Raw genomic sequence first — 22065 nt, 5'->3', positions numbered from 1 at the left:
TAGCAATACTTATAAGTAGGACGGAGACAAGCCCGAAAATAACAATTTATATTGAACGAGCGGCGAACAGACCAAGCACTAACTGTAGTAGATTCATAGGAGACTTGAGTAGATACAGCTGTTCTGTGGAAAGGAGGCATACGTGAGGCAGGAATTGAACATCCTGCGTGTTGCATGGATACCGAACAGGGCCAGACATCAGAGCTCGTACTTTCCGACGCGGCTCAGAGAACTTAAGTTGGCGTATCTGCAACGACAAGTGGAAAACATGGATGTCGGGCGTATGCTACACAGGCTTCCTACGGACACGCTGCACACTTTCCGTACTGTCGGGAGCAAAAGTGTGGCATGCCACGCCGGCTTCGATTCATTTGCACTTACCACCCTACTCCTGGTATCAAGAGAGCTAAAAAGACGTGCGGGGCAGGAAGGGACTGCCTTGCGTCGTGCATAGGCGCCGGACCGGGGCCACAGATCCGAGCTCGGACTTCCAGAGTCGGCTCCGTGCTCTCCTCATTCAAGGAAGACTCTGAGCCACGATATCTGGAAAGATAAAAGAAACCTTCGCCAAATGAAGCCATAGAAGGAAACGCCTGAACAACGTGAACAGACGGGATGGAAGAGAACACGCTCTGTGTTCTCTTCCATCCGGTCTGTGAGCGCTGTTCGGACGTTTCCATCAACATGCACCAACCAGACCGATCAAGCCTCTTCTTGCAACCATGGATGCCGTGAGTGTTTCAAAGTCGTCCGAGGGTCACACTGTACACTGGCTGCACTGCCGGGAACGAACGTGGCTTATTCCACGCGAGCTTCGACTGAACTACATCTTAGACCTTCAGCGGCGCCATGGTATTGAGCAGCCTTAGGGGGTACTGCTTTCATCTGCAGCCATGCCAGTTTCGTTTCGATAAGTCGTGGTCCTGCTTACCGAAAACGCAGAAAACGATGCTGCGATGCAGTGCAGTCAAAACAGCCGACAGTACAGCGTTTGTGGCGGGAGGCAGCAGCAACGCGAGCCAAGAAGGGAGTATCTTGCGCGGTACATGGATGCCGGACCGAGACCAGAGTTCTGAGCTCGCAGTTGCTGAGGCGGCTCCGTGGTGTCCTTATGTAAGTGAGACCCTAAGCCGGCATGTCTGCAAAGAACAAAAAGGGAACCTTTGCGAAATGCAACCATAGATGGAAACGACCGAGCAGAGCGAACAGACGAGACGCAAGAGAATAACAGACATATTCTGTGTTCTCTTCCATCCCGTCTGCTAGCACTGTGCAACCATTTCCATCACCATGCACCAACCAGAGCGATCAAGCCCTCTTCATGTAGCCATGTATGTCGTCAGCATTCCGAAGTCATCAAAGGGTCGCACTGTACACTAGCTGCACTGTCGGGAACGAACGTGGCTTATTCCACGAGAGCTTCAACTGAACTACATCCTGGACCGTCTTCAGCGGCGCCATGGTATTAAGCAGCCTTGGGGGGCACTGCTTTCATCTGCAGCCATGCCAGTTTCGTTTCGATAAGTCGTGGTCCTGCTTACCGAAAACGCGGGAAAGGACGCTGCGATGCAGTGCAGTCAAAGCAGCCGACAGTACAACGTTTGTGACAGGAGGCAGAGGGTGCACGAAAGGAACCTTGCACGACCCGTAACTACCATATCAGTCCAGATGACATTGCGGGCCGAATGCACCAGTGCCGTTGGATTAAGTGCGGGAATGAGCACATCTGCAAAGAAAAAAAGAACAAGGAATGACATACACGCAAGCATATCGCACTTCCATGTACTCACCGTGGTGGGCTAAGTGAGCGCGACTGAAGCCGTTGCGCCGCGGGGCTGAAACAATTAAGAAAACCGAACAGACCTTGGCTGCAGCGGAAACACGATGTGCCGCAGACCGTAGGCAGCGTCCGTTCTTCGGAGTTGCTCGACGAGGCTGGCGAGAATTTCCGAGCACCGTTTACGGCCACAAGCCACATGTCTCAAAAGAATATGCGCGCCCGGGAGTTCGGCTGCACGACATAGTGGCTTGGTCGCAACGGCGTTCGGAACGAGCTTTTGTTTCGTGACACAAACGATAGCGAGCTCACATATATAAACCCCGTTGAGGCAGCGAGCAAAGCTCTCCATACCGGGTGTGTTCACCCAAGACCACACGCAATTCCCAAAAATAGGCTTTATGAGGTAGAAGGGCGACCCTTTCGGCATAGTGCGTAGTGCACCAGCGGCGTAGTGCATCATAATACAGCCAAAGCGGGATAACTAGAGTGCCGGTTAAGCAGCACTGAATAGTCAACCTTCTATCACTGTTAAATCCCCCAATATCTTAGAGACGTGCAGCCCACCGTAAGCAACATCCAGAACACTCCAGAATTTCGAAAACGCAGCCACCCTCGGCGCTGTGGCCTAACAAATTTTGGCTATTTCCACGAGTTACGTGCAAAGGTTGCTAAGCCCGTAGGCCTCTCGCGCACGTACTTTTGTGTGATGTAGCCAATACTAGTTGGGCCACAGGGCCGAGGGCAACCACGCCCCCAAAATTCCAAAAACTGAAATGGATAAAACTTGCGGTAGGCTACACGTCCCTCAACTATCAAGGAACCCAAAAGAAAAAGGCGGTTATTAAACTATTCAGTATTACTTAACCAGCGTGCTAGTTACCACGCATTAGCTGTACTCCGACGCACCACGCCGCCGGCAAAGGTATGCCGGAAAAGGCGCTCTTCTAACTCAAACTGCCCACTTTCAAAAACTGCGCAAAGTCTTAGGTGAAACACCCTGCATACGAAGTTTCGTCGCTGGCTCAATACCTAAAGCTGAACTGACTAGTGTGAGCTAAACCTAGAGCTGAATGCGCGGCGCGAATCCTAGCTCGCCTCGCTTGCGTCACGAACCAGAAACCCGATGGCGACAGCCCATGAAACCTCTCCTCTACATGCTGCGTGTTGTTTGCTGGTTATTATTCAATGCTCGCGGGAACAGTGCGAGTGAAGCTTAAATCTTGACTAAAAGGTTTCACGGAAACATGTCGCCCTCGCCGCGAGGCCTTGCCTCGCACTCACCTTCGATGCCGACGGCCTGGCTCGGAGAGGCGTATTCCTCGGCAGTCGTCGGTAGTCCGTGAGTGCAACGGCATCCATGCGTCTCCGGTAGACGGTCAAAATCACAGCAACCCATTGGAAACGCGCACAGAGGCAGGTCCAGCATGTTACGTCTCGCCTACCTACGACGCGCGGTATAGCCGGCGCGGATGCAACGGACGCCGCGGCTTCGTTCATCGCGGCCGCAACGCCTCCCGCCAAGCGCGTCCAGGCATGTTTCAGTGCCACGTGTCGTCGTGCGTGCGTGTGTGTGTGTGTGCATGTTTTGCCCACGCTTGTCAAAGCGCGGCCGCCGGGGAGAGGAGCTCCTCAACTGGGAGGCGAGGAGGTCTGACCGGCGCCGGCCTGGCGGACGCGCCCGTCACGCCTGAACATGTTCAAGCGTCGCCGTATCGGATGACTCTTCCCAAGCCGTTCCCTCTTGCCCTCGACTCCGAGCGTATAAAACGCCGCTGCCCCAGACGCCGGGGGAGACTCCGATTTCGCCCTTCGAGTAACGTGGTCGCCCTGACCGGCTGCTCTTTTGAGATGCCAGAATAAACAAGTTGTTCTGTTGCCAGTCGACTCATCCTTTGCCGGGACCTTCGGATGTTTCCTGCTTTGCCCCAGGCCGCCAGGCCAACGCTACCCTTGGGGCTTGCAACCCAGATGCAACAACTGGTTGCCAGCGGTGAGATCCCGACAACGGAGGCCAGCAGCGAAGATATGCGGTCAACTGTATGCTGAGCAGCACAACGACCATCCGGGAGCAGTGCAACGAGCCCTGTGTGATGACTGGTTGCCTGCAGCGGAACGACTGCGCTGAATTCGTGGCTGCGAGGTTTGGTGAGTGCGGGACTTTCTTCTTCTGAGTTTTGCCAGGCTTTTGTTAGTGTCAGAAACAGAGCTGGTAATTGTGGTTGTCGTTGCTGCCGGGTTAGTTTGCGGCAAGACAATAGTAGGCAGTAGAGAAAGCAGCATTCGGAGCAGCCATGGATTTGAAGTCGTTGCGCAAACCGAAATTGCTGGAGCTTGCAAGAGAGTTGGGTCTGGATGTCTCAGACAAACTCAGAAAACCAGAACTGCTAAGGGCTATTCTTGAGTTGGAGGCTGAGGATGACGAGCTGTCGGAATGCCTTGAGACCATTGAGGAGAGGGAGCAAAAAGAGAAAAACGAGCGCGAACGTAAAGAGCAAAAAGAGAAAGAGGAGCGAGAACGTAAAGAACAAAAAGAGAAAGAGAAAGAAGAGCGCGACCGTCAACACGCTTTGGAAATGAAGCGTCTCGAGGTAGAGATGGAACGCGCTCGTAATGGAAGTCAGGCACACGGTGCAGGAGAACGGGTATCGTTCAAAATGACTGACCTGATGCGGCCGTTTAAGCTTGGAGAGGACATTGGTTTGTTCCTGGTTAACTTTGAGCGAACGTGCGAGAAGCAGGGGTTCTCTCGGGAAACGTGGCCACAGCGCTTGCTCACTTTGTTACCCGGCGAGGCGGCCGACGTAGTCGCTCGCTTGAAGAGAGAGGAGGCAGAGGATTTCGACCAAGTGAAATCGAGTCTGCTAAAAAAGTACAGGCTGTCAGCGGAGGCGTTCCGTCGGAAGTTTCGGGAAAATGAAAACGGCAGAAGCGAGTCATATACAGAGTTTGCCTACAGGCTTATGTCAAACATGCAGGAGTGGCTCAAAGAAGAGAAAGCGTTTGGTGACCACGAGAAAATTCTGCAGTGTTTCGGGCTGGAACAGTTTTATAGTCGGTTACCTGAGAACGTGCGGTACTGGGTCTTGGATAGGCCAGACGTTAGTACAGTGGCAAAAGCCGCCGAGCTAGCCGAGGAGTTTGTGACGCGTCGGGCTCGCGGAGCTAAGGACGGTCAAAAGGGTGAATTTGGCTCCAAGTCTGAGAGGCCGAAGTTCACACCCATGAGAGCAAGGGGGGACACACGTAGTACGGATGCGAGTGAAAGCAGTCCGACCGAACGTAAGGAGACGGCGGCAGCCGAAGCCGAACGCAGAAAGCGGTTCGAGGCGAGGCAAGCGCGCGTGTGTTATACGTGCCAGAAGCCGGGTCACTTTTCGGCGCAGTGTCCAGAAACAAAAACAAAAGTCGTTTTTTTGTCATTATGCAGCACTGACGAGAACATGAAGCTTCTCGAGCCTTACATGCGAGACTTCCTCGTGAACGGGAAAGAGTGCCGAGTGCTTCGTGATTCCGCAGCTACAATGGATGTAGTTCACCCCTCTTACGTAGAACCCGATATGTTCACGGGCGAGTGCGCATGGATCAAGCAAGCCGTGGAAGCTCACAGCGTGTGTCTGCCCGTAGCAAAAGTGCTTATTGAAGGATCTTTCGGAGCACTTGAGACGGAGGCCGTAGTGTCATCTAGGCTGCCCCCCCAGTACCCGTACCTATTTTCGAACAGGTCCGATCACCTCCTGCGCGAGAAGGGGCTTTTGTTTGGTGAGGCTAGCGTTCAGGCCTTAACCAGACCGAGAGTTCAGGAGCTCGCTGCAAAGGCGGTAGTTGCGGGGCCGACATTGTCGAACAATGAAAAGGGGTCGGAGGCGCAGCAAGCTGATACTCAGAGCACGTCCGAACTGGATAAAATTGATCCTGTAGCTTTGAAGGCACCAGGTACTGGAGAGGAAATGCCCGACACGGGCAAGTTAGAAGAGCTTCCGGTCGAGCTTCCGGGACTAGGCTCAGTGACGAACAGGGAAGACACTGATCAGGTCATTAGTGACTTAATCATTAAAGCACCGCTGTCAGCTGAGCAGAGAACCGAACTACACCAACTCTTACAAGAGTTTCAAGGTCAGTTCTCTGAGAGGCCTGGTAGGACTTCTGTCCTTACGCATGATATAGAACTTACCTCCCCAGAGCCAGTACGATCCAAGGCGTACCGGGTGTCACCCCGCCAGCGCGATATTATGGAGGCTGAGGTAAAGAAAATGCTACAGCTCGGTGTTATTGAGGCGGGTGAGAGTGATTATACCTCCCCCTTGATTTTAGTTGAGGTACCGGGCAAGGAACCTCGTCCTTGCGTCGACTACCGCAGGCTTAATTCCATCACTAAGGATCAAATTTATCCGATCCCTAACATCGAGGAGCGCCTTGAGAAAGTTAGTAGCGCTCAGTTTATTTCCACCCTAGATCTTGTCAGGGGTTATTGGCAGGTTCCACTTACAGAAGAGGCTAGTAGGTATGCGGCGTTCATTTCACCAATGGGAACATTCCGTCCTAAAGTTTTGAGTTTTGGTTTGAAGAACGCGCCATACTGCTTTTCAAGCCTCATGGACAAAGTGTTGCGGGGACAGGAAGAATTCGCTTTACCGTATTTAGACGACGTAGCGATATTCTCCGCCTCCTGGTCTGAGCATATGGCACACTTGCGGGCAGTGCTAACCCGCCTGCGCAAAGCGGGCTTGACAGTCAAGGCTCCCAAGTGCCAATTAGCACAGGCCGAGGTTGTCTACCTCGGTCACGTGATTGGACAGGGTCGTCGCCGCCCCTCTGAAATAAAGGTGGCCGCTGTGCGAGACTTCCCGCAACCGCGCACGAAAACCGATATTCGGTCGTTCTTAGGTGTCGCCGGCTACTATCAGAGGTACATCCCCAGGTACTCCGATATCGCGGCTCCCCTGACGGATGCTCTAAGAAAAACAGAGCCCCAAACAGTCGTCTGGAGCGAGACAAAGGAGAGAGCTTTTAGCGCCCTAAAGAGCGTCCTAACAAGCCAGCCTGTGCTACGATCGCCAGACTATACCAAAGGGTTCGTTGTTCAGTGCGATGCTAGTGAGCGAGGCATGGGCGTTGTACTGTGCCAAAGGGACAATGGAGAAGTGGAACACCCCGTCCTGTATGCTAGTCGTAAGCTGACCTGTCGTGAGCAGGCGTACAGCGCCACCGAGAAAGAGTGTGCGTGTCTCGTGTGGGCCGTTCAGAAATTGTCATGCTACCTAGCCGGCTCGAGGTTTATCATTGAGACGGATCACTGCCCTCTCCAATGGCTGCAGACCATATCTCCCAAAAATGGCCGCCTCCTGCGCTGGAGCCTCGCTTTGCAACAATATTCCTTTGAGGTGCGCTACAAAAAGGGGAGTCTCAACGGTAACGCCGATGGCTTAAGTCGAAGCCCCTAACGTAGGAATCCGCCTCAAAGTTGTTTGTTAGTGATGTTTTCTTCCTGAGGCAGGATTTTTAACATATTGCTTTTGTTTAGTGTTTCTAAGTGATTATGTGCTTTCTAGTGCAATTTTCCAATTTGTGGACGCGTTCTGAGTGCTGCTTGACTACTGTAAGGAACTAGGCAGTAGTATAAAAGGGGAAAGAGCCTGGCAGAGCTTAGTGAGGGTTGTCTCGTGCTTGCTGACTGAGCGGTTGCGTTTCGGCGTAGTTCTAACGCTTGCTGGGAACGAGCACAAAAATGGCAACTCTCCCGAAGTGACTTTACAGTGTCCTATGTGATCCTGAACCCGAGAACGAGGCCTTCTCTGTGCGCTGCGCTCAAGCAACGTCGAGGGACGATCGGTTTCGATTACGAGCATCATCGAGCGACATCCCTCTGGACAGCGGATGCAGTCCCCTGACCATCGGGATCTCCTTCTCCCGGCGGGGCGGTCTGTTACGTCTCGCCTACCTACGACGCGCGGTATAGCCGGCGCGGATGCAACGGACGCCGCGGCTTCGTTCATCGCGGCCGCAACGCCTCCCGCCAAGCGCGTCCAGGCATGTTTCAGTGCCACGTGTCGTCGTGCGTGCGTGTGTGTGTGTGTGCATGTTTTGCCCACGCTTGTCAAAGCGCGGCCGCCGGGGAGAGGAGCTCCTCAACTGGGAGGCGAGGAGGTCTGACCGGCGCCGGCCTGGCGGACGCGCCCGTCACGCCTGAACATGTTCAAGCGTCGCCGTATCGGATGACTCTTCCCAAGCCGTTCCCTCTTGCCCTCGACTCCGAGCGTATAAAACGCCGCTGCCCCAGACGCCGGGGGAGACTCCGATTTCGCCCTTCGAGTAACGTGGTCGCCCTGACCGGCTGCTCTTTTGAGATGCCAGAATAAACAAGTTGTTCTGTTGCCAGTCGACTCATCCTTTGCCGGGACCTTCGGATGTTTCCTGCTTTGCCCCAGGCCGCCAGGCCAACGCTACCCTTGGGGCTTGCATCCCAGATGCAACAAGCACCACTTCCGCTTTTACGGCGAAAATAAGCTCTCGCTCCTAGCAAACACGAAGAATGACCGGCGGTCTTCGTCGGTGGCATTTTTAACCGCGAATCAGCCACTTGCGCATGCCCACTACTGTCGACTGCAGGCGTTTTCAATGGCGGTCGGCGCTGACTCACTTATCAGCGATAGAACTGTGGCGCCACTTCCATGGGCAGACGGCGCGTCGTCGCTTTTCTTGCGGCCAGACTTTTTTGTTTGTTTGTTTTCCTTCTGCCCCAGGCGCGGCTCGATGAAGTGATACCAAGACTGCTTCAGAGGCGCAAGTTTCGGCATGCATGCGCACTGTAGAGATTGGGCGACGTTTATCGTGTTTTTTTTTATCCTGCGCTTAAAACAAAACGTACTAAAAGGATATGAACCATTTTCGCGTCCCTTCGTGTTAATTGAAAGAATCTAATGGGTTTCAACTTCCGTAGAATGAGCGAAGTGCCTACAAAGCCATAGAGACAGTTGTGCGTAATACATCCCAGTGCACGTTAAAGAACCCCAGGGGGTCGAAATTTTCAGAGCCCTTCTCTACGGCGTTCCTCATAGCATTGGATGCTTTGGGACGTTAAACCACCATAAACCGTCTATACACTCAATTTTCCTGATTTCTTCTGCAGCGGCTTTAGACTGGTCGTGCTGTTAGCTCTTGCACAAATGAGAACGTGAAGAGACAAGACTGGCGTCAGCTACTAACTGATTATAGTTGATAGTTACTGAGTTGCATTTCTTAGTTGGCGCCAGCCTGTCTCTGTGTGAAGAAATGGCGAGATGGTTTGGTTTAGGTTTATATTGGTCTAACCTCCCAGAGCGACTCGGGCTATGAGACGCCGTAGTGAAGGGCTCCGGAAATTTCGACCACTTGGGGTTCTTTAACGTGCACTGACATCGCACAGTAAACGGGCCTCTAGAATTTCGCTTCCATCGAAATTCGACCGCTGCGGTCGGGATCGAAACCCACGCCTTTCGGGTCAGCAGCCGAGCGCCAAAGACTGCAGAGACTGCATTGTAGAAATGCGGAAGCATTAGCGTTTGCCGCTATGCGGTGGCTCAGCCTTTCAACACCTACTTTCCCTCTCCGTTAACATCCGATCGCCACTCTTCGATCTCCGATGCTATCACTAGACGATGTGTACTTTTTGTTGCTGTACTCTGATTGGCTGTAGGCATGACGTCATCAGACGTATGGATGACGTCACAATATTTTGGCGTCACATGGCCTCACTGATTAGTTCCATTGGCTAATCCCATTCAGTCCGTAGTATATACGCCAGGTGTCGCAGCTAAATGACACCAAGCTTTAAATAAAAGACGAGTGTTCTAGCCCAGTGAAACCACCAGTGAAACCAACTGAGCGTTGTTCAGTGTCGCATGGCCTAGTCAGAAGTATCCTTTTTTCGATCTTTAAAGTCAATTAGATGGGTCTAGATAGCCGATTTTATAGTTATTGAGGAAAGAAGTGTCAATGGAAAAGTTGCAGATCATCTCGAAAAACAGCTAGCAGCGTTGTTTCCACCAAGGTACGATTGACGTAGCTTCATTTACTGGCTTTAAAAGGAAGCCATCGCGTAAACAGCTGTTAGCTCACATCTCCGCCCCAATGTGCACACAAAGGCTCATCGGGGGGCTCTCTTCAGAAGAAAAAAGGATTTCGTTCTCTAACACATATCTTGCGAGGTTCAAGTTCCACCGTTGTCGCGTGGTGTTGTCTACTGTGCGAGTTATGGTTTAAGGCAGGTAAAAAACTACTTTACGTAAACGGTAACTTTGCACGAACGTTTGCGTCAGCTGATTTTAAGTCAAAAGTTGAAAAGTTAGCTAATTAGACATAATTATTATCTATGAATAACGAAAAATGTACTGCTATGTCACGCGACTGTAAACAAACCACACTGGATTTCACGCCGCTGGAACATTCCGTGGTTGGTTACATTCAGCTTGGTTAGATTCAGCTAGGACACTTGGTGTTTATATTATATATATATATATATATATATATATATATATATATATATATATATATATATATATATATATATGTATGTATGTATACACACCTGGTATGGTTCCTTACAATCGGTTGGGCAGCCTGCCACAAAGCAGGCTTCAGACAAACGTACGAACACACTATGTCTTAATGCCCGGAATGGCCACTATTCATGCTCCCGCACTGAAACCGGAGGCCTGAACACAATGGACTAAGTAGCTCTCCCCCCCTTTCTTAACGACATTGTGCCCTTTTTTGCAATGCGCAGGTTCCCCGTGTTATTGTGCGCATGCTCACCAGTCTGGCGATGCTGCTCACCTCGGCGGTGATCGTGGTCGGCATTCACATGTACGCGCGCACAACAGATATGACAGAAGACACACTCTCGGTTGGTGGGAACCAAGTCAACAAGTTGCGCAAGCCTGACCCGCGCATCTTCGACCTGACGCTGGGCCCGCCACCTACGGATGCACCTGCGCCTCACCAGGTGACTCGGCTGCACTATTCAAAAGTCTTGGACAGGTATTCATTTATTCGGAACGCCGTGGTCGTGGAGATAGTGTGCTGCATGATGGCTTGCGGCAAACAGAACTTAAATGATTTTAGTCACCCTTGTTAGGGAGTGAGCTTGCAGCATGACGTATAGGTCACGCTAGACTTAACTTTGTTCTCTTTGGGTGTTTAGGCGAATACTCACCTACTGGCGAATGCTCACCCACTGGGTTTGTAGGTAACTTGGGCTGATCGAGAGCACTATTTTTTTTAACTCCTCTGATTTATGGCGCTCTCTAGATATATTTCTATTTAAGAGGAAGATTAATCTTTTTACACTTGTAGTATAGGCGAGATGATTTGATCGGTGTTGGTTGTCGGCCTTACGAGCACTGCAGTCATGAAGCCTTGAATACAGCAATCTACTCATAGCAGGAGCAACTGCGACTACATTAGGTATCAATAGACTTTTCCTAAAAACGTATGGCTAATATTAAAGATATTTATTTCTAGGGCTCCTTGAAGATGAAAGATGCACCCAGTTCACCCGAGACGCATACCACCACCCAACCGCCAACGGAAACGCGTTCACCAACAACTGAGAGCAGCGGAGGCCATACGACCCGCACTACCAGCAAGACCAGTCTTGGGAACATGACCACTGAGAAGCCGACGCCGACACGGGTGCCCGAGCAAACCACAGCGCCTGATCGGTCACCAGGCGCGAACGAAACGGCTTCAGACAAGCAAGGCATGAAGGATCCACCCGTCCCTACTACTAACGTCAGTGATTCCCCCGTGCGTATTGCAACTAAACGAAGATAAGCGCACGCGAGTGGTGCTGACTGGTAGGATACACCCGATGGTCAAGTAGTAGTAGGGGTTGATTAAAATAATAATAAAAATAAAGGAAAAGGTTTTCGCTAACCCCGCCATCTGCCACCGATACTAAAGCACCTAAGCTTGGACAGCGGAAATAAAGGATAGCTGGCAGAATGGACAAATGAAATGAGAGAGGTGAGGGGACAGGCAGAGAAAATAGGGTGGAGAGGTAGTATACACAAAAACTATTTACGCAATAATAAATTTGTACAGGTTGCGCGCGTGATTAGTTCATGATGAAGCATCGAAGGTCAAGGTAGATTACCACCTTCAAAAACTAACGCACAACTATGTTTATCATGGCTTTCATTTCCTGTTTTGAACACGTAAATCGATTGCCCGCCCTCAAGAATTATGAGTCCTTAGTTCCGTCACGTACAGCTACCCTCTGCGGAGAATGATTAGGAAACGTCCAGACGGTTGTGGGTCGCGCCGATTTCATTTTCCGTACATTTTATTATTGTGTGTAATGCAAGCCATTATTAGCTTTAGTTCTACTACACCAAACCAAGTATTTTCTAAACACCCGTGGCCACAAATATAATGAATATGTCTAGTTAGATGGTGAAAAAAATCCCAACGACCCATCTCGATGTTTTATTAAATGCTGTTTCTCGTCCCCTCCTGGAAGAGTTAATTGATTTTTTGTATCTTAGCAACTGACTGGCGCCTAGTAAAGCATTTATAAATTAGCTTTACAACCACAAAAAAACAACTATGGCTTGAAGGTTGCATTAAACATGTAAGACTAATTATAAACGACGCGTAGTAAAAAGAACCGCTCGAACCATAATGCTTGTTCAAAAAGAAATAATTTCCTTCGTCAACTTTAAACATAAGCACAAAACGTATCACAAAAATCAGAGGTAGCATGCATGTATACAAACTCCATCAACATGGACGGCGAGGTGTGTTACAAACAACTAGAAAGGTTTAATTGCACCGTAATGTAGTGAGAGACCTTTTTGGGGAGTGGAATAAGCGACGGAGTTGGGAAAATTGCGAGTTTTCATCGCACGTGACACTGCAGTTGAGTTAAAACGGGTTTTTGCCCGTTGATACACAAACTGAAACGAATCCCGCCAATTTTATTTTTTGCCTAAGGTAGTCTGAAAACTCCTCCTGAAGATAGAAAATATTTCACAAAAGTAGCTTAAGCCTCATTTTGGGCTGCCAGGAACGTTTACCAGTAACTTTTTTTGTCACACTGCAGAATTTAGTTTATTCCTTCTATTCTCTTAATTCTTCTGTCCACGTTAGGTCCGCTGTTCGTTAGATTTCGGTAGATTTTTTTCAGTTTTTAATGGACATGTAACGCAGTGTCTAGGAGAGCCTCAAACTGAATTCTTCATTTTATCTTTTTCGGCAGTACTGTCTGCATAGTGACATGGGGCTAGTTTCTTCTGGTCTCAGCAGAGTTTTGACATATATGTGCCAAAGTGTAATACAAAGGTCCTAAAAAACGTCTTTTACTGCATAGGACACGATTAGCATTGTTCTGCGGTATAATATTGTTTCATTTTTAGCAATTTTCTCGAGCTCAACTTCTAGCACGGAGCAAGTCAAGTCTTCCTCCGTGGCTTCTAGACTTGCGCGCCGTAAGGCCGTGACAGTGCCATGTGTACCCGTTTGTCTTCCACAGAGGGCGGTATATTTTGCCTAACAAGCCTGATTCAAACCACTGATTTTAACTCGACCTAGAGCAAGTTTCAAAGCAATAACATGCGTATCAAAGACTGTAACGTATCTGAAGTCCACGCTAGGCTGAAATAAAAATCATAACGCATTTTTGCAATCTAAGTCTAAAATATATTGACTTCAGTCTCGAGGCAGACCAGTGTTTCAGTTCGGCTAGTAAAGTTTTTCGGCATTTCCGCACACCACCGGCTTTGGAGAGAATATGTCTTTCGCTCCGCAAGTACCTATCTATGCCTGTTCTTTATCCTCTATATCAATGAACCATCGGCTGTTGAAACAAGTTTGGAAAAGTCCTTCCCCATTTCGGGCTCACAGTGTTCACGCGATATGACCCCAGCCTATTAAAAGTGTTTTTAGACTTAACGCAGTATTAATGGCGGAGCGTATGCAGCGATGAAGAAGGGAGAAATAAGGTTTTTTGCGCTGGAACATTAGGCTGCAGCAGCAATATTCCTCTCATATCCTGACGGTAGTGCGGAGAGATAGGAAGAGGTAATCTGAAAAAAATTGCCAGTTATTGTAGAAAAACATAGTTCTACTTTCATCTCTGAAGAATGTTCACTTACGCTAGTGTTCACTCGTAGAGTTTTCAGCAAAGCAACCGGATTACTAATGCGATCGTTACCGCTGCCGACCGTAATATTACTTTCAACAGCTTTTCCGCTCCGTCACTCCTGGAAAGCTTGCCAAAATTAACAGTTCTCGCCTGTTTACACACATCATATTCTTAACACGGAACATATCCGTGAACATATATCCTTTGGAGCGAGTTCGTTCGGCATGTTCTTAATCATAATCCGCCGGATGGTCAACAAGACTAAGTCAAGAAACACACGGATCGGCTCAAGGTTCATCCATCCGTATGCGTGCTTCTTCACTTTTGGGAAGCACATGACAAAAGTAACACATGAACCTCGCAAAAATATTTGATGTCCACTCGGGCCATGAGCTCCGTAGCCTATATATTTGGGAAGGAAACTGTGCATCTGCCCCAGTCAGCACTAGCGCTGCTTATGTGCTCAGTACCATCCACTGCCCAGTAACTTACCATGGTAGAGAGCCACGCTAGGAGCGGATAATCAAAGCTTACTTCTCCGCATGCAGAGCAGCAACGACAAGGATGGCACAGTCTGCCCAACCGTCCACAAGTCCTTCTGCAATGTCAACGGAGCGGCGCAGTTCTTCTATGACCCGGACGAAGGATCGTGCCTATCTGCGACAGTGCAGAGGGCTCACGTGTGCAACCGCAGTCCGAACCAATTCGCCTCCATCGAGGACTGCTTGGCGGCCTGTGTCAAGGGCCGGTGGGCTCCTGAGCACCGTTGCGTTCAGAAGCCGCGGTTCGTAGCCTGCACTGCTGAAGACGCTCGCGGTGACTGGTGGTTCCACGACGGCCGCAAGTGTGTCCCATGGTCCTTTGCGGGTGGCAGATGCCCGCTGGCCTCGGCACCCGTCTTTGACACTGCGGCCGTGTGCGGCGCGCAGTGCAACGATTCGCGGACACGTCGGGAGCGGGGATGCCTGCTGCCGGTGTCACAGTTGTGCGAACCTTCGCAGCTTCGCCTTCCGTTTTTTTTTGCCGCTCCGTCGGTGACGGATAAAGGCACCGCGTTCCAGTGTCACAGGGTGGAGTGGGAATTTCTGCTTCGACACCGATGTTTATTGGGCTCCAACGCCTTCGTCAACCGGGATGAGTGCCACGAAACCTGTCGCCGTCGAACGCGACAATATTGACTGTTTTGTAGCGCTTCCTTCGGGAGTTGTCAAGATCGACATGAGCTCAGCTCCTATATCTCTCTTAGTACAACAAAGCACATTATTCTTCGACACCTTGGATTTTAAGGCTTTTCTTCGCTTCCAATGTGGTAGCGTTTCTAAGAGTGAGTACCATAAATGATGCTTTTGTTTTTACACGTTCACAATGCTACCTTACTTTAGCGCAATTCAGATCTTTTCGGATGTCCAGAACGAATAATCGCAAATTTCATCATTTCGATTCAAAACCCCATGTTTATACATTACTGCAAGGGTAAGCTGACAGTAAAAACGGCAGAAATTCTACATAACTCGATTAGGAGCCACGTTCCTTAATTACTGACAACGAATACTTAAGAGGGGGCGCTTGGTTCTACAGCGTCACCTGCACAACATGTGTTGCCTGGACATACGACTCCGGGTGACGTCGCAGCGCCTAGTTAGAAAACACATCCGGCTTTGCCGCCCATATCTGCCAAGGGTGACAAAGCGTTTGTGTATACCGTCACCGTTTCCATAGGCACGCCAAAGTTATGTGCAGCAGCTGTTGGGTTTTGCTAGTGAATCATTTTATGCTGTGTGAAAAATAACTAAAGTACTAATTCTTGTTCGCTGTGCTGAAAAATTGAGTGCTTACCTCTGAGTCTTGATAAATATTGTTGTGCTTTATTTTTGAATGTTTTGCAATGTGCGCACTGTAGCAGAGCGAAAAGTTGACCATGTTTGTATTGGTATATTTTGATGGAAGGATAGTGCAAACAAGTCACGAGACACTGGAAAGCGCTCGCCGTGTGTGCCTTCAAATGTCCCGTCCTTTGTTTGCACTATTCCTCCATCAAATTTCTCGCTGCATACTAGGCATCATGACAGGCCGTGAAATGCTTGCTATTGAAACATGATCCGCAAGAAGCCTGCTTTAAAATGCATCCGAAGTCTGGTCTTGGGTTCTTCATAATAGTTTAGTTTAGTTTATGGGGGTTTAACGTCCCAAAGCGACTCAGGCTATGGGAGACGCCGTAGTGAAGGGCTCCAGAAATTTCGACCACCTGGGGTTCTTTAACGTGCATTGACGTCGCACAGCACACGGGCCTCTAGAATTTCGCCTCCATCGGAATTCGACCGCCGCGGCCGGGATCGAACCCGCGTCTTTCGGACCAGCAGCCGAGCGCCATAACCACTCAGCCACCGCGGCGGTCCAGGTTCTTCATAACGTTTAACCGCATAGCGCTAAATAATTTTAACAGAAAACACCATCAAATGGCATGAACAAAAAACTTCTGTGCAAGGCTTCTTTAGATCCAGTTCAAGCAAAAAATTCGAAAGAAGGTGCCCGGCTCTCCCTTTGCATCAGTACTCTTGGAAGCCGAGCAAGCTGTCTGTACAAAAAGATCAAAACAACAAAATCATCGACGCCGGCACTAATTCCTACGCCCGCTATGGCCTCGTTCCTAAAATTTAACGAACGGTCATTTGGCAGTCGTTAAGAAGATCAAATCGAGACTCAACCTAAGCATGAAGAGTCGCATAAGTAAAAGTGAATAGCTTTAAGACCTTTGCAAACATCATACACGTGAAGTAAAAAATTATCTCAATTAGAACCTCTGATATCATTCTTGCAAAATATCACGAGAATTTTTTAATTTTTTGAGAAGGCTGGAGATCTAGAACAGGTTGAACCGCAATAGCAGTCCCAAAATATAGGAGTACTGCTGTTGCACCATTTAGTCAGAGAGATTAGTCGCACTGCACGTGTTTCCTTTTTCCATGCAAACATCTGAAGTTCTGAACAATGGAGGAATTAAATGACGTCCTCGAATGCTGTTGAATTATTTTCATGAATCAACTGAAAGGAGCAGTGCGTGTGCAAATTAACCAGTATATTTACGTCGAGCGAGAAGCCGGGAAAATATTTTTTTTCAGATGGTCAGGGAATGTGAACTTTGATATACCTATATGTCAAAGGAAACTGCGGTGTAAACTAGCAGCAGGAAAAATAAGCTTAGGAAAAAGTTGGCTCATTGAGGAGGTTGGTCAAGTGCAATCTTTAACAGAGGTAGTTGGACAAAGCCGTCAGGAAAGCGAAGATCGGACATATAGGTTGAGCAAATCTAATTATTATAATTTTAATTGTAGTATCTTAGGGACGATTTATCGAACACGCCTCCTCAACGGAAGGCAGCCTTAATATGTCGTGTCAGTTCTCTCTGGGTGCAGTATTGTCAAACCGTTAATAATTTGTCGTCATTGTGGTCAACCGCTCACCTTGTGATGCTTCTGCACTGGCAACACCACTGATAACAGCGCAATTTCTGCGTACGTGAGACGCAGAAAAATTACTCCCGGTTCTTTGCGAAAATCGAATGTTGTGTTGTATCCAAGAACACATTTGCACCGGGCACTTCAATGATGACCACGTGACGGTTTGTGATGGTGATTTTGCCCATCCGCGGCAGGTTGTAAAATACCCGCCGTATTCCTCGCATTTTTTAAATATTTTTGCGTCCTTCCTATCTGCTATTCTTATCTACTTTTCTCGCTTTTCCTCCGAGCATAGCAGAGATCCGAAATTGCTTTATTATGTCTAGCTTGTTTTCCTTTGTTCTATGTTTCTTCAAAGTAATGCTCAAAAGGCTGGCGACAGGGACATCAGGCGTCCTGAAGAATCTGCCCCTGAAAATTCAAGCAAGTGAAGCATTTAGCAGTATATTCCATTTTTGATACCCGTAGCGCCATCTAGTAGCATACCAGACACCTGTTTCCTCATACATCCGGCTGTTCCTGTGTGTTCACTTCTCAGTACCCGTGGCGCCATCTAATCAATTATGGTGGAACCCTCTTTTCTCTACGGCTGTCACGAATTGATTTTCTTGGTACTGGTGCCGTCATCTAGTTTATTATCTTGGAACCCTTTCTTTCCTAAGCTTGAAACGCTGATGTTTGGTATCAAGCCACATATATTATTGAAATGTCCGCGTAACTTGGGTGTATCTGTCCAAGTTCGTATTTGAAACTTCCGTCCTGTTAAACTTTAATGATCTGATAACGTCATTTAGTTATAAAATTTAATGAACTCTTGCTCGATGTTAAACTGTGCAAGAGCATTCTTCGGAACCACCGCACCTATCTTTTTATGTCTGTATTTTAAAGTTGAGACACTGGGTGGAGTTGTCGGAAATATAATAGACTGTTGCCGTGAAAGGTCTGCCTGCATTGAGCTAGCGCTGTTCTTTGATGGAGCCGCCATTATTCTCGCTTTTAAATTTTCTCTGAATTTTAACGCGAGAGCATTAGGATTTTGCGCGACAGCTTGCTTTTGCTTTATGATATAACTGCGCATGTTCTTTGACAGAATACCAACCCTATAGAAACATAAATAAGGCGAGATTTTGTAGTCAATAATTGATAGGCGGACACACTGACGGTGGCTTTTTCACATTTGAAAGACGGCTAGTGTGAAAGCGTGCAGAGTCTTTGGGCGTATTTTCAGCAATTCTTGGTCACATTGTGAAACCAGGCAACAGGTACTGTAACCATGCGACCAGCATTCTTCTTCCGGCCACCCTTCGTCATTTCCATATACCTGCTCGGTCAACTTACTTCTTGTTCCTGGCGGCTTCGTTAACCTCGGTGACATTGCTCCAACACCTCTGTGAGGCAGGCGTGACCCTTTACTATGGCGTAAAAGCGGACGCGTAAACGACTATCATGATGCATTGAAGTGTGCTTTCAGACCGGATGTTGTTAGCAGTAACTGCACCAAATATGCAGACCCAGGCATCCACTAACGGCTCGAAAGATAGTCTCAATACAGCCAGTTGCATTTCCAACATGACGCTCATTTTAGTTTGCACAGTTGCCGAACTTAACGAATCGCACGATATAGATTGAATCAACTGTTTCCTTCGGCAATGACTGCAGTGGCACGGACCTGCTAGAGTGCCGGAATGGCGTCCAGTTCATGATGCTCTGGACGTTCACCTTTTGCCCTCCTGTGGGTCGTAACCTAGGGACGTGTGGACTGGTCAACGAGCTAAAGTAGCGGCGCCTAATATCCTTCCGGGCGGGAGCTTATGATGCGCTTCCAACAGGTCCTGAACCTGCAGTACCTCCGCTTGGAATGTGTGCGACTGCGTGAAGTCTCGGTTGATAGACTGCTTTGAGTGCTCCAGTGAGGCATATTCTGCACGATTGCTTCTGCAGTTCAAGCCCTCCTTCCCCAATCCTCGGGAGGAAAGCAGTGCTCAACGTGCACATGTTAGGACTGTCATGTACACTGTGCAGCGGTTCCAGTTCATCATCTCCGGCCACCCACTTCTTCCAAAGCGTACAGGAGCTCATTTGCAAACCATCCCATTATTACACATACTATATTTGCGTCTTCGTTGCACGTGTCTCAAGATGCTGGATGTATTCGTGAATGCATGACAGAGAAAAGCGACGCAGATGAACTGTCCCTCTAGCTGAGGAAGCTGCTTTAATATTCAGCCTTCTAGCGGAGCTACTTTTCTTCGAAGCGTTGCTGCTATTTGGTACCGCACGCCAACGAGGCCTGTGGCTTGTTCCATGCACTTTGGAAGCAGCACCGGTGCGGACATGAGAGCGCGCATGTCTTCGAGTGGCAGGCACCCGGTCCATAGATGGCATTCATACATCGTTATAACTTGTGCTAAAAACGAGTTCGGCCCCGCCGCGGTGGCTCAGTGGTTAGGGCGCTCGATTACTGATCCGGAGTTCCCGGGTTCGAACCCGACCGCGGCGGCTGCGTTTTTATGGAGGAAAAACGCTAAGGCGCCCGTGTGCTGTGCGATGTCAGTGCACGTAAAGATCCCCAGGTGGTCGAATTATTCCGGAGCCCTCCACTACGGACCTATTTGTTCCTCTCTTCTTTCACTCCCTCCTTTATCCCTTCCCTTACGGCGCGGTTCAGGTGTCCAACGATATATGAGACAGATACTGCGCCATTTCCTTTCCACCAAAAACCAATTATTATTATTATTATTATTGAAAGACTGAAGCAACCAGCAACGTCGGCGCATTCACTCTGCAATACATCTTTAATGTGGCGCATGGTTTGAGAACTGATCTTTTCAGGACAGCAAATTTGTGGGGCGGACCACTCCACTGGGCCAGTCTATGTGCCTTCAAGAACGGTGACGTCAGGGCTTGACTATAATGTTTGGCGATTAGAGCGAGATTTTGATTTGAGCTAGTTGGTTGTAGCATGACATGGTTTAGGCAAAAAGCGTACAGGCGCTAGAAGACGGAGACAGCACACACACACAAGGCAGGACTTGGCGATTACTTCCTTTAGCAGTTCTTTGATACACGAAAGAGCAGCGGTATTACCGATACATGAAATGGGCGCCACCGCGGTGCCTGTCCGCGGCGGTCGAATCTCAATGGAGGCGAAATTCCAGAGGTTCGTGTACTGTGTGGTGTCAGTGCACATTAAAGAACCCCAGGTGGTAGAAATTTCTGGAGCCCTTCACTACAGTGTCCTCTGTAGCCTGAGTCGCTTTGGGACCTTAAACCCCCATAAACAATACACCGATACATGAAATGCTCTTTTTTTATTTCAGATGTGAGGCTGCTGGAATCATTTGGTGAAAAATAAATCATATGTGTCATTTGCGCATGTAGCGAAAGACAACGAAAACTAATGCAAGCACGATGCCGCTAGAGGTGGACTTCCACCTCCAACCAAGCTTTCATGATTTTCAAGAGAAACCGTACTGGGCATCATTCTTACGACGAGGAAAGTTCAAAAAATGGTCAATACACTTTTGTCTAAGCACACGAGAACAGATTTTGTTTCCCTGGGTATCGGTATATCATGAAGATTGTTCGGTAGAGGAGACCGCGGAAACGCTTGTCATCACTACAGATACTGCTTTGGTTTGTCGTCAGAAAAGTAAGCAAGATTCGCTAATGAAAATAAAAAAACTTGATTGCGGCTATCATGGCGGTTTGTTTCTAAACGTTTAGGTTTAGACTGATATCAGAACCTTTAGAGATTGGGCTAGTTTGTTGACATAGCCCTGCGTAGTCAGTTTGTATGCATTCATCAGCAAGAGGGGGCGGAATAACGTATAATAAATAGAAAACAAAGTTTATGGAGATTTGCACGAAGACATAATCATTCTCCCCTTATCCTCCCCTTCACGCTTGCTTATGTCACAGCGCCCGTGACGATAAGACGTAAAGTTTGCCTTTTAGAAACGCGGAAAACTATGTGGTGATGATATACTTTCCGAATACTTCGCTTATCGTCATTGCCCCAATAATTCATGCGAAAGCGTGCTTCTGCTTTTTTATTCTATTGCGCATGCCCTTCGCTAGAACACCAACCCTCAAGGCGGTTATATAAGGCGCGTGAATTTCTTTTCATTCATTGATAGGTGCTCACACAGACGGCGACTTGTTGACATTTAAAAGAAATCGTGTGTGAATGCGTTCAGTGTTCTTGAGCGCATTTGGAGCCATTCTCGCGGTCGCAACGCGGAACCAAGCATCACGTATAGTGACCATGCGTCCAGCCTTCCGACACCGGCTACCAGTCGTCACTACCATGTACCTCCTCGGCCCACGGCCATTCGAGCTGGATTATAATGGAATCGAATGCCGGAACTTCGGCCGTATGGCCCGTGCAGTGATCTGCGAGAGCCGTGGAGTTGAGTTTCCCCTTCCGGTGGCGATGTGAGGAAACTACTTGAAGATGAAATCGGAGTTTCTTGATGACCCGGTGGTTCTACTCGCAAACATTCACATTACTCAAGGAAAGGAGAAGGTTAACTATTTATTTACAACATAGGTAAAAAAAACGAGAAGAAACAAAGCAAGGAGAAAACTATTTACATGACTAAATCGTGGATCAGACGAATTCAGCCCCCGCTCAACCCAGAGCACTTGGTTTTAAACCCTCTGTCTCCGCCCTTAGCGGGGACAGCAACCAATAAGATAACCAA

General features: G+C 48.7%; 1 protein-coding gene across 1 annotated transcript; it reads left to right on the top strand.

Moving 5' to 3' along the window:
- The first annotated feature begins 722 nt into the window (after positions 1-722).
- On the top strand, positions 723-15850 carry LOC144128021 (uncharacterized). The gene is made up of 4 exons (XM_077661078.1): positions 723-731; positions 10542-10760; positions 11279-11563; positions 14450-15850. Exons 1-4 carry the CDS (start codon positions 723-725, stop codon positions 15077-15079), a joined length of 1143 nt encoding a protein of 380 aa, XP_077517204.1. The 3' UTR covers positions 15080-15850.
- The last annotated feature ends 6215 nt before the right edge of the window (positions 15851-22065 follow it).

Source organism: Amblyomma americanum, chromosome 1, assembly GCF_052857255.1.
Source record: "Amblyomma americanum isolate KBUSLIRL-KWMA chromosome 1, ASM5285725v1, whole genome shotgun sequence".
Lineage (NCBI taxonomy): Eukaryota > Metazoa > Arthropoda > Arachnida > Ixodida > Ixodidae > Amblyomma > Amblyomma americanum.
This window is presented reverse-complemented; position numbering and strand designations above follow the sequence as displayed.

Bases quoted from the DNA above. Each gene is read 5' to 3' on its own strand.
- LOC144128021 (XM_077661078.1), top strand. The intron at 10,761-11,278 runs GTGACTCGGCTG...ATTTATTTCTAG, and splicing joins ATGCACCTGCGCCTCACCAG to GGCTCCTTGAAGATGAAAGA. The intron at 11,564-14,449 runs GTGCGTATTGCA...CTCCGCATGCAG, and splicing joins CTAACGTCAGTGATTCCCCC to AGCAGCAACGACAAGGATGG.